Here is a 16,593-nt window from a genome sequence, read left to right as displayed (position 1 = left end):
TAAAAGCTCTGCAGGTATTACAAACATATATATAAATAAATATAAATATACTGCAATATTAAAGAAGATTCTGCGGGGCTTAATTTTCATAAAGTGCTTAGTAGTTCCTAGTAAATGTGTTTGGTACATTAAAATTTTAATTACTTTACCAAACCTTAATCGTTTTGGATGAATGAGAGCTAAGTTGAGCTCCCTAGCTTAACACTCTATCCAAAATCTATGAATATTACCAAATAATATAACATATGTAGAACTTTTTTGTTAGGCAGCGAGGAACTTCGACCCAAAATGAAGCTTTACCAGGGAATTAAGCTTCCTAGCTCTTTGGCCTTGGCCAGTCACCAAAAAGTCGGTCAGTCATCCAGCCAGTCAATCCGTCAATCAGTCAGTCAGTTAGTCAATCAGTCAGTCAGTTAGTTAGTCAATCAGACAGTCAGTCCGTCAGTCCCTCAGTCAGTCATTCAAGCAGTCAGTCAGTCATTCAGTCAGTCATTTAGTCAGTCCATCGGTCAGCCAGTTAGTCAATCAGTCGGTCAGCCTGTTAGTCAATCAGTCAGTCAGTCAGTCCGTCAGTCAGTCATTCAGTCAGTCAGTCAGTCAGTCAGTCAGTCAGTCAGTCAGTCAGTCAGTTAGTCAATCAGTCAGTCACTCAGTCAATCAGTCAGTCAGTCAGTCGGTCAGCCTGTTAGTCAATCAGTCAGTCAGTCAGTCCGTCAGTCAGTCATTCAGTCAGTCAGTCAGTCAGTCAGTCAGTCAGTCAGTCACTCAGTCAGTCAGTCAGTCAGTCAGTCAGTCAGTCAGTCAGTCATTCGGTCGCTCAGTCGCTCAATCAGGCAGCACAAGCTCTTTATATATATATTATAGGGTATATGTATAGTAAAAAACAGTTGCTTGATTCGATATACAAAATGAAAATGTACAAAATAAATTAGCATAGCTTTGCGTTTGGGCGCTGGACAGCTGCCAGTCGAACCCGTCCCCCATCGGACAGCGGTACATCTCCGCCCCCTTCTACGCCCCCTCCGCGGCATCGCGCTCAATGTAGTAGGGCGCGCCGTTCGGCTGCTTGCACTTGTATCTCAGCAGGCAGCATTCCGGGAAGGGTTTCGATTGATGGATTCGCTCGCCCCGATTGCATTTCTCGATGCGCAGTTTGCCGCACCTGTAGGAAAGAGGGTGAGAGAGAGAGAGGGAGTGATGGAAAATTAATTATATAGGTAACATATATATATATATAACTATATATATATAGAAGTATGTGTGTGTGTGTGTGTGCGGCATCTTAAAGCGAGAATTTGGTTTCGGTAAAGTTAATTAAATATTTTCTTTCCTTTGATTAGTTAGAATACAAAAATTAAAGGCAGTCCAAATTCTTAAGATCCAATTAGCTTCTATTAATAGGTAGCTCTTCTCGGGCTTTATATTGCTTGAAGCTGCTCGAAAAAGAAGAGCACAGCTTAAGATTTGTCGTCTCGCTCTGCCAAAGAAATACGTATTCAATTCAAGGGAAATTAATGAATTATTAATGAAATTATGGACAAATTTCTTATTACTAACTCTAGAGCTCGGTTGAGTTCTAAACAAGGCAAAGCAAGTATTAAGATTATTCTGGTTCGGTTCACGATTGGAAGCAATGCCTCGCCATAAGGTTCGGTTTGTTTACCTGGTTTTTCGCATGAATAAGCCCAGCTTTTGGTACAAGCCTTGGCTCCCGGTTATCTTTTATTATTTCAAATAGAACAATTAAATTTACCGGTTAGTGGTAATAAGAAAAATTGGAATATCTGATTCATATTCATATCTAGTTGTCTAAGAAAGGCTTTGACAATTTAATGAGCAGCAAATTTCGGTTTCTTCGGGCATAATCTTTGTCAAAAAAAAAATGAAGCAATCCATGATCAGATTTAATATTTTAGAAAACATTTTCGAATATTGCTTAAGGGGAAACACATGATTTGTTTACCCAATAAGTGGGAAAAGCAGCTCAATAAGAAGCCATGAGCAAAATGTATCTAAGCTTGAATTCAAGGCAGGTTGTTTCTCAGGTATTTTGAAACCTTATTTGAAATAGAAGCGGGCCAGCATCTGCATTAGCCAGCATTAAAAGCCCAGTGAAACCAGCCATTTGTGAGTGCCTGTCTTTCTGTCTGTCTATCCATCAGTTTTTGCATATATCCCATCGATCACAGAGACCCTAGAAGCCAGAGACTCCGCAGAGACAACTTAGCAGACATAGATCAAGCTTATTGTGAATTATGATAAATCGATAAAGATCGATAAATTAGTCGAACTAGCCATTTATGAGAGTCTGTCTGTCCGCCCGTCCATCAATCCGATGTCGATCTCAGAGAGAGGCCAGAGGCAACTTAGCTTATTTTAAATGATGACAAATCGATAAATATCGATATCGATAAACTGTTGCTTAGCAAATAACTTGCAGGTAGATAGGTTCTTTTATAGTGCACACAGATATTGAATCTTTAACTTTCCGATACCCTGCCCCGTTTTACCTAAAATACAAAATGCTCTAATTGTTGAATACCCTGTCTCCCCCGACTGGTGTCGACCACTGCTTGATGATTGAGTTGCTTGGGCTGCGAATACTGGTAGTCAGCACTGTGACAATTTCTTCAGCAAGTTCTAGATATTTCTTGAGCCATTTAGCTGTCAGAGACTTGACCCACAAATTGTAGTCACAATTCCGAAAAAAAAACTACGCTCAAAACTCAATGCTCGAAGTTGTCGTCGTCGATGTCAGGCCTCTTATCAGTGCAAAACATTTCAAATATTTGTGTGCGTGTGCGTGTGTGTGTGTATGTCCCTGGCCAGACTCACCCCTCGATAAGTATGGAGCCATCTTCGTTGCATGTCAGCCGCTGGCAGGGCGGGATGCCATTGTTGACGCCCGCTTGCAGCAAGTCGCCGCGATAAATGCATTTGCCGGGATTCGCTAAAGAGAGCGAGAGCGGGAGCGAGAGCGAGAGGGAGTGAAAGTGAGTGGTCAGGTATGAAGTCAATTGGTTCGTACCTGAATCGGCGGGTATCAGGGCCCTGTAGCCACTCACCTCCGCCAGCTGGAGCAGCTGCAGCAGCAGGAGGATCGCAGCGCTGCCAAAGATCAGCGCGGCCCGATCGCCCCTTGGATAAGCCAAACGTTTCTGAGACATTGCGACGCGTTCGTGTTCGGAATGGCACTGCCAGCAGCTGTCAGCTTGATCTCTAGACTCGGCCTGTCCCAGTTGGGCAATGCCAGCGGCAGAGGCAGCGGCAGTGGCAGAGGCAGAGGCAGCGGCAGAGGCTATCGAATTTGTCATCGTCATCGTCATCGGCATCGGAATTTGTGTCTCGTTGTTGTTATTGTTGTTGCCTAGTTTGGGTCTGTTGTTGACACTTGTTGTCGTTGCTTTCATCAATTGGTTTGTTGCTTTTGTTTTTTCTGCACCCTAACAAAGGGTATTTGTGACGCAGCTTGCATTGTGCGACACATTTTCAATATACGAGACGGAACCCTAAAACGAAACAGAAGCAAGGTACAAGCTTCGTATCCAAAAAGTATATAAATTCCTGATCAGAAAGTCTGCCTGTCTGTCTCTGTAAAGGTTTCTGTCTTGAAATATTAAAAAGATCGATAAATATCGATTTTATGACAAGGTTTTTAGAGCATAACTCGAAGATAATGGAAGCTAGATGCTCCAAACTTGGTATGTGGGTTCTTCTGTAGCGTACACTTTTAAAAATAGTTCACTTTTTGTATACCTCTCCACTTTTCCATAAATTTGATAAAAAATATTAATTCTTTAAGGTACAATCTTGAGATTTGGTATATAAACATAGTTAAACGTTATATTTGGGCTCCCAAAATTTCCTTAATATCGGACTATAAGCAACGCATTTGACCTAGTCTAGAGGAAGAAGAATAAAGGGAATGCTTTTGAAGGTCGCCCGTCGCTGCCTACAGGGTATCTGCTAGTCGAACACTGTCGACTGTAGCCGTCTTGTTTTCTATTTTGTTTCTGTTGTGCGTTGTTTTTTGTTGATTATTATGTATTACTATTTAATTGAAGACGCTGTCGGCATCGTCTCTTCTCCTCTGGCTCGGGTCAGCGAGTTTATCATGGCATCGCGAGAGACGCGGACGCTGTCTCCGGGCTTGGCTGTGGGTTTGCCCTGTGGGCCGAGGAGTGCCTCATCATTTACAACTCGAGCTGTTGCTTTGCTGCTGGGCATTGTTTTCATTTCTTTTATTGTTATTTGTATTTATATTTGTATTTGTTTTTTCTTTTTTTTGAGAATTAAAGTTTGCACAATTAAAGCCAATAAGAGCGACTACTGAGTATTTGTGTCGGCAAAAGCTGCCCACCGATCAAGCTTTGAATCGGGTTTCTAGGCCTTTCGCTCAACTTTATATAAAATGCCTACTTATTCGCCGAGCTTTAAGTTCTACGCACTCATCATGTGCTAAGCTTAGGCGGCAAATATTTTCAAAGCTTGACAACTTTTCCAAAGCTTAGTTAAAACACGTTCAAAGCAATTTTAGCATATCATATTCAGCACATATATTAGTTGTACTTATAAAACAAAAACACAATATAGCCTGTTTTAATCTATCGATAAATATCGATAACACTAACAACAAGCTGGCATTTTGTTTATGTAAATAATATATAATGTTTATCAGCTTTGAATCCAAAAAGTATACCAATTCTTGATCAGAACGTCTGCCCGCCAGTCTCTGTGATCGCGTCTTTCTTGAAATATTAAAACTATCGATAAATATCGATATTGTGACGTTATAGCAGCTAGATACACACAAACTTGGTATGTAGGTTCTTCAGTACCATAAACATTTGAAATATAGTTTACGCTTTGTATACCTTATCGACTTTCTCACAAAATGGTTCAAGTTTTAAAAATTTTCATTCATTTTCAATTTTTATCGATTATTTTGCAGCTTTACTTTACAAGCCAATTTTTGTACTCAAATGCATTCCACGCGTATAAGAATAACTGAGTGTAAGTCACAAAAAGTCGTGCATTTATTGCACGATTGCTTTCTATCGATAAATATCGATCAAGCTTGCATCGAAGTAGAGTCCAGTTGCATATTTTATGCTGAGTATGATGCTCAATAATCGATAACCAAACTGAATACACTAAATTGATACCATATTGAACTGTTATCGATTGCTTAGCTGTTGCATATAACTACAACAGAAATAAGATTTAGCGTATTAAATATCGATAAATATCGTATTTTCTGAAAATAACGGTATATTTATATTCAAACACTTTTCGATTGTTTTGCGACTTTACTTGAAAGGCAGACTGTGTGAACATCTTTGTATAATTAAATATGAAAATATTTTTGTTACTGGAGTTTCTAATGACAAATAAATGAAATGCATTCATTGTGATAAGCCACCCACACACGCAAACACACGCACACATATATGCACTCACAGTTGGACAAGTGTTGCGGCAAGTAGTGTAATTGAATAGACATGTCGAGCAAGGAGGCGGCCAGGGCCTGGCTGTGGAAGCTGTTGCTGCAGTTACCAAAAGCTGAAGACGGATGAGCCAAAGAAATTGAAGCAAATGTTTGCCCCGCTGGCTATTAAATTTTTAATCAAGTTTAAGTGTTGCCAAACACTTCATTCAGCCAGTTCCAGTTGCAGTTCTAGTTCCAGTTGCAGTTCCATTACGAGTTTCATATTCGGCTCCCCCAGGCAGACAGTCAACTGGCGTCTGCCTGCTGTGGTGTGTGGGAGGTTGGGGTTTGGCTGGGCTTGGGTTCGTGTTAGTTATGCATTCATTCATTCATGCATTCATACACTCGTTCAGCGACATTCATTTCGTTTCATTGCGTTGCATATGCCACATACATACCCGCATTGCCGCACTTTACAATGCCAGCCCCCCAACCCATCTGTACCCCAGTCGCCGTCCCCAACCCGCTCGGCTCAATCCCTTGAGTGGCGCGACGGTTGCCTTTGGGGTCCTTGTTTCTCGGCACTTCATGATTTTGGCAAGTTTTCTTTTATTTTGTCTTGTTCTTGCTCGTGTTCTGCTTCTTCTCTTGTGGTAAATTAAATGCAAATAAATTGTCAACTGCAGTTAAATAAATTTTTAATTTATTACACTTTGACTAGCTTGGCATGTCAATGTGAATGTGAATGTGAATGGGAATGTTACTGTGAATGTGACTGATGCTGTGGCCATGAATGTGGAGCGTGCCGAGGAATTTTTGAACTGACATTCTACATGGCTGTAAAGTTTGTCTACAAGAGCTTTACAATATTTTCGCCTAACAAAAAGACTTTCAAGTTAGTTAAAAAGGCATTTCGATAACATGGGAGTGCGAAAAGTTATCGGTAACATGCGCATTGCCAGTCGAACTCAGTTAGTGAGTGAGAAAAGTTATCGATAACATGCGTATGCCAGTCGATCTCAGTTAATATGCTTCGTAAAATGCCTTCTCATAAAATAAATAGGTCTACAGTTATCGAACACACATTGTAATTCGAAATTATTCTGCATTAAATTAGATTAACGGTTATCGATAACTTTTTTGTTGCTAATGGTATTTATATAGCTACATAAAACCAGTTCCCAACCTTCAGATATCGTACAAATAATGCTAGCGATAAATTACTATCGATAAAACGTGTTTGCTTAATCGAAATGAAGAAGTTTTCATATGCGGTAATAATGAATTGTTGTCGATAACATGTGTATTGATCATGCAAATAACAAATAAGTATCCCTCATACAAAGTTATATCCAAAAGTAAATAAATATGAATGCCTAGTTCTGTATATATAGCGATTAATTGTTATCGATAACATGCGTAGTGTTAAAACATCGTATAATGTGTGCTCGGAAATTAAATTCAGCTATCGAATATAATATCTATGATAATAGATATGTGTACGTTATTCAATTTAGTTATCAAATGAGGATTTATGATTTACTAACTTGTTATCGATAACACAACCGATTATCGATTAATTATTGCACGGAAAACGCGTATAATTCTTTTTTTGAGTAGAAAACTATAAGTATCAGATGCCAATCGATAAATGTTTGTACAACTATCGATAACAATCGAGTCAGCCAGCTATCGATCGTCAGCGTTTGCATGGTATCGCGGCTGCCCTTAACGCAATCAAATCTAAATTTAGATACACAAATTTCTGGGTGCGTTGACTGCGATGGGGGTTCGTAGCCCCTTCACATGGCCAGAGGCCGAGCGAGAGGGAGAGGCAGCGAGAGTGCGAGTGCAAGTGAGAGAGCGAGATGGATAAAGGCAGCCGTTAAGCTAATTCGCTGTTGATTACCTAAATTAGCGAAGTGAGTGACAGCGCGAAGCGCAGCCGAAATACTCACTCATTCAGCAATTGAATAGGTTCATGAATGATGTCCGAAAAACTAAAAAACTTAAAAAAAAAAATAAAAATAAAAGAGTAAAAAATACAAATGCCGTGTGCAGATACGCAGCGCGAAGGTAGACTGAATGACAAAGTGGAAAATAAAAAATATAAATAAGGCGAGCTGCGAACAACGAACAACGGAGGAGCAGCTAGCTCACAGAGCTTGGAGCAAAACAAATTCACTTTTTCAGACAATGTATTCAGTGCAGGGGCGACATTCGCAGCGGCAACGAAAGCGACAGCCATAAGCACACACACACACACACACACACACACACACACACGCACACGCACACAGAGAGGGAGACACACACACACACACACACACACACATACACACTCGCTTAACAGTGCATTTAGCAGGCGACGTCCCGCCCTGCCGTGCAAGCCAGTTCAAGTCTAAGGAGGAGCAGCATCTGCCCACAGTTGCGCCGGAAATGGCCAAATTAGTGACTTACATCTTTATCGCCAGCTCGCTGTTGCTCTGGTATCTGCTGCTCTTCGGCGGCTCGAGAGCTGGCAGCAGCATCCTGCTGGGCGCCGAGGCAACCAATGGCCATGGCAGCCAGCTGGAGGGTCGCGATTTCCATCATCATGGCGGCAGCCATCACATACGACGTAAGTCTCCACAGCCGGACAGCTGACAATTTAAAGCAACTCCCCCCCAATCCTCCTCACCCCATTACCAACATGGAATATCACATTCCATTCCCAATTCGCAGGCAACATCAATCACTGCTGGCGGCGTTACGATGGCTACAATCTTCAGAACACCATCGTCAACAAGAAGGAGCAGCTGAAGAAACCGTATGGCATTCTGTGCAACTTCAAGTGCACTTGGTTCTTTACAATAAGGTAAGCCCGGCCCACCCCATACCCTGCGTTCCTAGTCGCTAGTTAATCCGTTGCCAATACCAAAGCCAGAGATGAACGCGTTGATAGTCAACTTCTTTTCGATACTTATCGTATTTTTTTCCTGGCTATTCAGCTTTCAACATATATCGTTATCGATAAATATCAAGTTATCGAAAAACAAGTTTGACATACGCGTCCATCTCTATGTGGAGCGATAGCTTTGAGCTCACGCACGAGCTGCATTGCATCGTGTCACGAACGCAAAAGAATCTTAGGTATCCATCTCAGTACAGGATATAGATCGAATTTAATTTATCGTTTATCGTTTAATCGTTTCGGTTTCGTGTCACGAAAATAAAACACGAGACATGCCCATCTCTATTGGCATAATAAGGTTTAGCTTTAGCCCAATTGCAATTCCCAGCACAGTACGAAATTCAATAATTCTGGCAATTTCTTTCTTATAATTCTCTCTCCCCCCCTCTCTCTCTCTCTCTCTCTCTCTCTTTCTGTCTCCCTCCCTCTGTCGCTATTTGTTGTTGCAGCTATCCCACTTGCGAATTCATCTACGACTACAAGTTATCCTGCGTCCTGTTCACTTCACTGCCCGATTGCACCAACGTCAAGTGCACGCTCTTAAACTATTTCAGCTAGATGCCAGCGTGAAATACCCTAGCTATCGGCCAGCCCGCGGGGTATATTGGGCCCCGACTGGTTGGTTGGTGAGTTAAATATATTGTTAGCTATTGTACTCAATTTCTATTTATATATCTAGTTCGTAAAGCTCTTTTTTTTTTTGTTTTTTTTCCTTATTTATTAAGTTAATTTTATGCTTAATTTAAATTAAATGTAATTTTATATGAGATCCCGCATATAGAGTGAAAAAAAAGTTCTATTATCATTCACAAATCATTTGTGAGCTGTCTTTTAATGCCGAACGCGAGTGTGAATATTGTATGTCAATGCATCTGAAGGGAGGAAGGTATCAAAAAAGTGAAAGATTCTGGACGAATATATACGAGAATCTATCCACTAAATTTTGTGTATCCTGTTCGAAGATATACTGAAGAAAAACCAGAATTCAGTTATCGATTTTTATCGAGCGAGCTATCGATAATTTGAAATAAATGCAAGCTTTCGTTGCAATAGAGATCGACTCTGAGATCGACACGCTCCTAAACACGCAAAAACGAATCATTTGGGTGTTTATTCAATTTTGATTCATAACTGAACTGAATGTAGTTGCTTTAATGAATATAGCTGTTAAATATATATTTGGCTGTGTGTAAGAACCAAAGCCCATGGCAAAAGCATCAAAAGGGAGTTTTTCTTACAGGTTTGAGTGGAACGGGGGCAGGTATCAAAAAAGTGAAAGATTCTGGACGAATGAAGACGAGAAACTATTGAACAAATTTGGTGTATCCTGTTCGAAGATATACTGAAGAAAAACGGAATTCTTCTTTCGATTTCTTATAAATAGAGCGAGTTATCGATTATTTGAAATAAATGCGAGCTTTTTGTGTCGATAAACTCGTGACTTCTACACTCGCCTAAATACGCACAGACGAATCATTTGCGAATCATTTATTCACGACTCGAATGAGTGTAGTTGCTTAAATCAATATAACTGTTGAATATTCATTCACTCTTAAAGTGAATAAACGCATTGCTTGGAATTTCGAGTATGCATTCCTTGAATGTAACTGGCCTTTGAGTGGAAAATGACTTGTTGACTTGATTCGCAGCTGATTCGCTTGTTTATTCAGTTCGAGCTGCTGGCACTCGTGAATGCTTTGAATACCACACGAACAACAATAGCAACAGCCCTTGATAGCTCCTGCGACGTGCCCTGCATTGCATCGGGCATTGCGGATTGCGTATACGCCACGTGTGCGTCTGCCGGGTGCACTCTTTCATTCACTCACACAATCGCACACACTCAAAGTCTCACTAACATACTCATTCATTTTGCAGCTGAGTGGCCCATTAAAGTTGCACTCTCAGCTCTCGCTCGCAAGTCGATTTTGCACTTCATCTGATGCGAAAAGACTTGGCAAAATGGTTACAGAAGCAATCAATGCCAACTGCCACGCCCCATTTACCTAGAGTCAACGCCCAACTGAGCGCTGGCCAAAAAGCAGCGCAGACTTTTTTCCCTATCGCATTTTGTATACCCACTGAAAGTGGGCAAAGAGGGTATAAGGGTTCCGGAGAGGAAGACATTTCTGGATCCATTGGGTATACATAGTATATATATATACTCGATCAGAACGATCTTCTGTTTAGCCAAAACTACAAAAGAATTGGAAGAGACTTGAATACCCTTTGAAAAGTGCACTATATATCGATAAATATCGAATTTGAGACTTGGTCTTGTGAGCATAGTTCGAAGATTCTTCAAACTTGGTTTGATTAAGGGTTCTGGGAGGAAGACGTTTCCGGCTCGATTGGGTATATATAGTATATATACTCGATCTTCTGTCCAGCAAAAATAAAAAAAGCTGGAAGAGACTTGTATACCCTATGCAAAACGAAGCATTTATCGATAAATATCGATTTTGAGACTTTGTTTCTTAAGCATAGCTCGAAGATTCTAAGAGCTAGGCACATCAAACTTGGTATGTGGCTTGTCGTAGGTTAAGCTTTATAGACTGGGCATTTTTTTTGTTGGATATATCCCCCGTTTCTGTTTGAATTAAATTTTGTAAGGTAAAGTCAAGCGCTTTGGTATTCGTGCACTTTTGGTTGCCTTATTCAAGTCCCGAAAGTTTCAGCTCGATCGGACAATAAATACCGAAGTTACTTAAGAAGACATATCTCATAGACTGTGGCAAAGGCAAGAGGAAGCAGAGTGCATGTGTGTGTGTAGATGTATGTGTGAGCATATATATATATATATAGAGGGCAATAGTAGCTCTCTGTTGGGCTTAGGGTATCTGCTGGTCGGGCACTCCCGACTGGTTTGCACGCCTGTTTTTTGCACTAAACAAATTTGAAACACTTTGTTAAACGCGTCAGCGTTGGGATATAGCTACCATATACCATACTTTATAAAGTCTAGATGTACATATATATATATATATATATGTGTTTATATGTGTATATATGTGTGGGTAGGTAAGGTTAGCTGCTGACCCCGCTGGCTGCCTGGGCCCGCGCACCTGTGCAAACAGCCGCAAATAAATCGTTCGACATTTATAAGCCAGTCAAAGTTATGCTGAAATTTGTGTATTACGTGGCAAAGGGCGGGCAAAGGGGGGGGGGGGGAGTGGGAGGTTGGTTTGTGTGGCTTGCCTTAAACGTGGCCCCAAAGTCACGGCCCCAAAGTGTGCGGCCAGGCTAAAAATAAGATAAATTATGTGGCCGTAGTCAATGGAGCTGTTAACTTACGCACCTGCGACGAGCCGTGGCTCCACCTGGCCACGTGATGTGGCAAAAAGGGTCGCGATTGATTTCACAGCTAACCGCTGCACAACGCTTACCCTTCCATCCATCTCCACCCTTCCATCCATCCCCACCCTCCCATTGCCCCGTTGAGCAGCTGCCATTTCCATTTACGCTTTGCGTTGCGTAGTTCGCAGTTTTCAGGCTTACTTTTTGGGGTCGCACTTTAATGGAATCAAACGAAATGACATTGATCGCTGAAGGCCATCTGCCCCGCCCCTCGCCCCAGCACACACACGCACACACACTCTTCACTCCAGCGAAGATCAACAGCAAATGCGACGCATTTTCCAACTGTATCTGTATCTGTATCTGTATCTGTATCTGTATCTGTATCTGTATCTGTATCTGTATCTATATCTATATCTGTATTTGTATCTGAACCTGTATCTGTATCTGTATCTGTATCTGTATCTGTATCTGTATCTGTATCTGTATCTGTATCTGTATCTGTATCTGTATCTGTATCTGTATCTGTATCTGTATCTGTATCTGTATCTGTATCTGTATCTGTATCTGTATCTGTATCTGTATCTGTATCTGTATCTGTATCTGTATCTGCATCTGTATCTGTATCTGTATCTGTATCTGTATCTGTATCTGTATCTGTATCTGTATCTGTATCTGTATCTGTATCTGTATCTGTATCTGTATCTGTATCTGTATCTGTATCTGTATCTGTATCTGTATCTGTATCTGTATCTGTATCTGTATCTGTATCTGTATCTGTATCTGTATCTGTATCTGTATCTGTATCTGTATCTGTATCTGTATCTGTATCTGTATCTGTATCTGTATCTGTATCTGTATCTGTATCTGTATCTGTATCTGTATCTGTATCTGTATCTGTATCTGTATCTGTATCTGTATCTGTATCTGTATCTGTATCTGTATCTGTATCTGTATCTGTATCTGTATCTGTATCTGTATCTGTATCTGTATCTGTATCTGTATCTGTATCTGTATCTGTATCTGTATCTGTATCTGTATCTGTATCTGTATCTGTATCTGTATCTGTATCTGTATCTGTATCTGTATCTGTATCTGTATCTGTATCTGTATCTGTATCTGTATCTGTATCTGTATCTGTATCTGTATCTGTATCTGTATCTGTATCTGTATCTGTATCTGTATCTGTATCTGTATCTGTATCTGTATCTGTATCTGTATCTGTATCTGTATCTGTATCTGTATCTGTATCTGTATCTGTATCTGTATCTGTATCTGTATCTGTATCTGTATCTGTATCTGTATCTGTATCTGTATCTGTATCTGTATCTGTATCTGTATCTGTATCTGTATCTGTATCTGTATCTGTATCTGTATCTGTATCTGTATCTGTATCTGTATCTGTATCTGTATCTGTATCTGTATCTGTATCTGTATCTGTATCTGTATCTGTATCTGTATCTGTATCTGTATCTGTATCTGTATCTGTATCTGTATCTGTATCTGTATCTGTATCTGTATCTGTATCTGTATCTGTATCTTTATCTGTATCTGTATCTGTATCTGTATCTGTATCTGTATCTGTATCTGTATCTGTATCTGTATCTGTATCTGTATCTGTATCTGTATCTGTATCTGTATCTGTATCTGTATCTGTATCTGTATCTGTATCTGTATCTGTATCTGTATCTGTATCTGTATCTGTATCTGTATCTGTATCTGTATCTGTATCTGTATCTGTATCTGTATCTGTATCTGTATCTGTATCTGTATCTGTATCTGTATCTGTATCTGTATCTGTATCTGTATCTGTATCTGTATCTGTATCTGTATCTGTATCTGTATCTGTATCTGTATCTGTATCTGTATCTGTATCTGTATCTGTATCTGTATCTGTATCTGTATCTGTATCTGTATCTGTATCTGTATCTGTATCTGTATCTGTATCTGTATCTGTATCTGTATCTGTATCTGTATCTGTATCTGTATCTGTATCTGTATCTGTATCTGTATCTGTATCTGTATCTGTATCTGTATCTGTATCTGTATCTGTATCTGTATCTGTATCTGTATCTGTATCTGTATCTGTATCTGTATCTGTATCTGTATCTGTATCTGTATCTGTATCTGTATCTGTATCTGTATCTGTATCTGTATCTGTATCTGTATCTGTATCTGTATCTGTATCTGTATCTGTATCTGTATCTGTATCTGTATCTGTATCTGTATCTGTATCTGTATCTGTATCTGTATCTGTATCTGTATCTGTATCTGTATCTGTATCTGTATCTGTATCTGTATCTGTATCTGTATCTGTATCTGTATCTGTATCTGTATCTGTATCTGTATCTGTATCTGTATCTGTATCTGTATCTGTATCTGTATCTGTATCTGTATCTGTATCTGTATCTGTATCTGTATCTGTATCTGTATCTGTATCTGTATCTGTATCTGTATCTGTATCTGTATCTGTATCTGTATCTGTATCTGTATCTGTATCTGTATCTGTATCTGTATCTACAACTGTCTCTGTGTCCGTATCTGTGGCCCCATCTCTATTTGTATCTGTATCTCGGATTTGGGTCGTGGTCGTTGTGCGTTGATTGGCTTGTTAGAATTTTAGATGCTGTTGTTTATTGTTGGAAGCGCGCGCGCATTGCCCGGACTTCAGTTTCAATGCTGATTGGCAAATTACAGTAATTTTTGCATGAAATTAGATTATAATCAAATTAATTGTGCATTACGCACCGAATGCAACCCCAAACAGAAAAAAAAAGATGAAGAACAAAATTGAAGTTAATATAACATTTTTATTTGCTGCTGCGATTTCAAGTGAATAAATTGCGAATAAACCTGACTGACTGCACTCGAATATGCTGAAAAGTGTGTGCAAAGTATGGTATATTGAAAATTCACGCTTCAAGTGTTTCGTCTTTGTCCCACATCGAAGTCTGGCTTTAAATTTATAATTCTCCATTGAAATTTTGTGTGTTTGAATAGAAGTGAATATATATTCTATGTGCTATATGAATTAATATGTTTTGCGTTAATAATACCCTGAATATATAGAAATTGCCTAAATGGGCATAATGGTTGTGAACCGAGAAAGCAGTTATATTCTTAATCAGAAAAAAGGGATAAGATCTAGAGCTAGATCTTGCCATGTGTGTCCGACTGTCCGTCTGCTTTAGGCTAGAGATTAGAGACTGAGTTATATACGTTCTTATATAATAGGCATAATAAGTCTAAAAGAGTTTTTTTTTTTTCTATAATTCCCTCCATTTTTATAATATCCGTAAAATATGGAAGTTAGCTCAAGGTTTCCTCAGCATAATTCAAAGATTCTAAGAATATACCAAATCTGGTATGAGGTCTCTTGAATAGGTTTTAAATTTAGTAAGCAACAGATTTTTGAAGGTAGAGCCTTGCGCCTGGGTTTCTAAACCCATTTTTGGTATCAATTTCAAGCCCCGAAAGTTGTATAAGGCTCGAACTATGAAGACCCATGTTAATAAGAAGTAAAGGAAGAGTCTGTAATGGCTCGTCACAGGGCTCAGAGTATCTATTAGTCGTGCACTCCCGAATGGAGAACATTCTGTTAAAGTTTCAATCAAGGACTTAACATCAATTCCAGTGCATGCAAGTGAATAAGTCGAATTTTAATCCAAACCCTGTAAATACTTTAAGGCAAAAGCAAAAGCTGTTCATGTGTGTGTGTGAGGGGGGGGGGGGGGGGGTGGGGGTGGGAATTTATACCGAAATTCACATTGAGATTGGCGAAGCGCAAAATGCTTTTTATAAATAGCACAACAAAAGTGGCTACAAATGATGAGAAGCAGCAGAGGCAGCTATTCGCCGCTCCAGTTGACAGTCGGAGAGACAAGCTGAGAGACAGACAGTCCGACTGACAGACAGACAGTCCGACTGACAGACAGATGACTGACTGATTGACGCAGCAACACAAAAGGTGTCAACAATTCCATCAGTTGTGAGCCGCGTAGCCAGTGTCGACACAGATACAGATACGAGTGGAAATAGAGTTAAAGATACAAATGCGATGCTTAGCTGGAAACACAGATATAAACATGGGAGCAGGAGACGGAGCTGAAGATACGGATTGACTAACAAATGAATGTGATATGCAGAGAAAGAGAGAGAGAGAGAGAGAGACAGGGAGGGAGAGAGCAGCAAAGCGGGAGTAGCTGCAGTTGGAGTTGAAGATACAAATACAAATGCGATAGTTAGATACAATAAACGTTTAAGATGCAGATACAAGTGCAGATACAGATGAGAAGGAGATGAAGATACAGACAGAAATGAAGATAGCTAAATATATAGGGGGAGAGAGACGGAGATGGAGACAGAGAAGGATACAGAGGGAGAGTGAGAGCGAGAGATTAAGATACAAATGCATTATGCCGCAATAACTACAGATACTTATGGAAATATATATATAAGTAGATGTGTGCAGATAAATAATATGGTAAAAGATACAGATGCATGCATATAAAGATAGAGATATAGAGATGGATTGAGATACAGATGTAAATATAGAAGCATTAAGATACAGATACATATATATATTGAAAAAAAAGGATGCAGATAAACAAGTAAAAATAAAGGCAGAGAGAAAGAAAGAGAGAGAGAGGGGGGATAGAGAGAAAGGGAAAGGCAAGAGAGCGCGTGAGAAGAACGACCATTTGATAGGGAACAGAATTAGTCAGAGATGCAAAAAGGGATACCAATTAAAGATAAAGATACAGATACAATATCTATATAGAGATGCAGAAATATTTATTGCAAAATGGAAGATGAAAAAAGATAAAGCGAGAAATCAAGAGAGTGAGAAAAATAGAAGCAAAAAATTGAACAGTAAAAGAAAAAGAGAGAGAGAAATAGAGAGAGAAATGGCTTG

The 16,593-nt window shown here is 39.7% G+C and overlaps 2 protein-coding genes across 2 annotated transcripts; one reads left to right on the top strand and one right to left on the bottom strand.

Moving 5' to 3' along the window:
* Nucleotides 1-843: 843 nt before the first annotated feature.
* LOC135429361 (uncharacterized) lies at nucleotides 844-3,335 on the bottom strand. The gene is made up of 3 exons (XM_064683633.1): nucleotides 3,029-3,335; nucleotides 2,836-2,950; nucleotides 844-1,162 (listed from the first exon to the last, which is right to left on the bottom strand). The coding sequence occupies exons 1-3, from the start codon at nucleotides 3,330-3,332 to the stop codon at nucleotides 1,012-1,014; spliced, it is 570 nt and encodes a 189-aa protein (XP_064539703.1). The 5' UTR covers nucleotides 3,333-3,335; the 3' UTR covers nucleotides 844-1,011.
* A 4,173-nt stretch (nucleotides 3,336-7,508) lies between these two features.
* On the top strand, nucleotides 7,509-9,041 carry LOC135429394 (uncharacterized). The gene is made up of 3 exons (XM_064683675.1): nucleotides 7,509-8,048; nucleotides 8,153-8,285; nucleotides 8,831-9,041. Exons 1-3 carry the CDS (start codon nucleotides 7,868-7,870, stop codon nucleotides 8,937-8,939), a joined length of 423 nt encoding a protein of 140 aa, XP_064539745.1. The 5' UTR covers nucleotides 7,509-7,867; the 3' UTR covers nucleotides 8,940-9,041.
* The last annotated feature ends 7,552 nt before the right edge of the window (nucleotides 9,042-16,593 follow it).

This window comes from Drosophila montana, unplaced genomic scaffold (genome assembly GCF_035044405.1).
Source record: "Drosophila montana isolate Dmon_TW-CO22-7 unplaced genomic scaffold, ASM3504440v1 contig_2666_1, whole genome shotgun sequence".
In the NCBI taxonomy this organism is placed as follows: Eukaryota; Metazoa; Arthropoda; class Insecta; order Diptera; family Drosophilidae; genus Drosophila; species Drosophila montana.
Note: the sequence above shows the minus strand (reverse complement) of the source record. Positions and strands in the feature narration are given on the sequence as shown.

Bases quoted from the DNA above. Each gene is read 5' to 3' on its own strand.
- LOC135429361 (XM_064683633.1), bottom strand. From the start codon at position 3,332: ATGCCGATGACGATGACGATGACAAATTCGATAGCCTCTGCCGCTGCC. The intron at 2,951-3,028 runs GTACGAACCAAT...CGCTCTCTTTAG, and splicing joins CCTGATACCCGCCGATTCAG to CGAATCCCGGCAAATGCATT. The intron at 1,163-2,835 runs GTGAGTCTGGCC...TCTTTCCTACAG, and splicing joins GGCTCCATACTTATCGAGGG to GTGCGGCAAACTGCGCATCG.
- LOC135429394 (XM_064683675.1), top strand. From the start codon at position 7,868: ATGGCCAAATTAGTGACTTACATCTTTATCGCCAGCTCGCTGTTGCTC. The intron at 8,049-8,152 runs GTAAGTCTCCAC...CCCAATTCGCAG, and splicing joins CGGCAGCCATCACATACGAC to GCAACATCAATCACTGCTGG. The intron at 8,286-8,830 runs GTAAGCCCGGCC...TTGTTGTTGCAG, and splicing joins ACTTGGTTCTTTACAATAAG to CTATCCCACTTGCGAATTCA.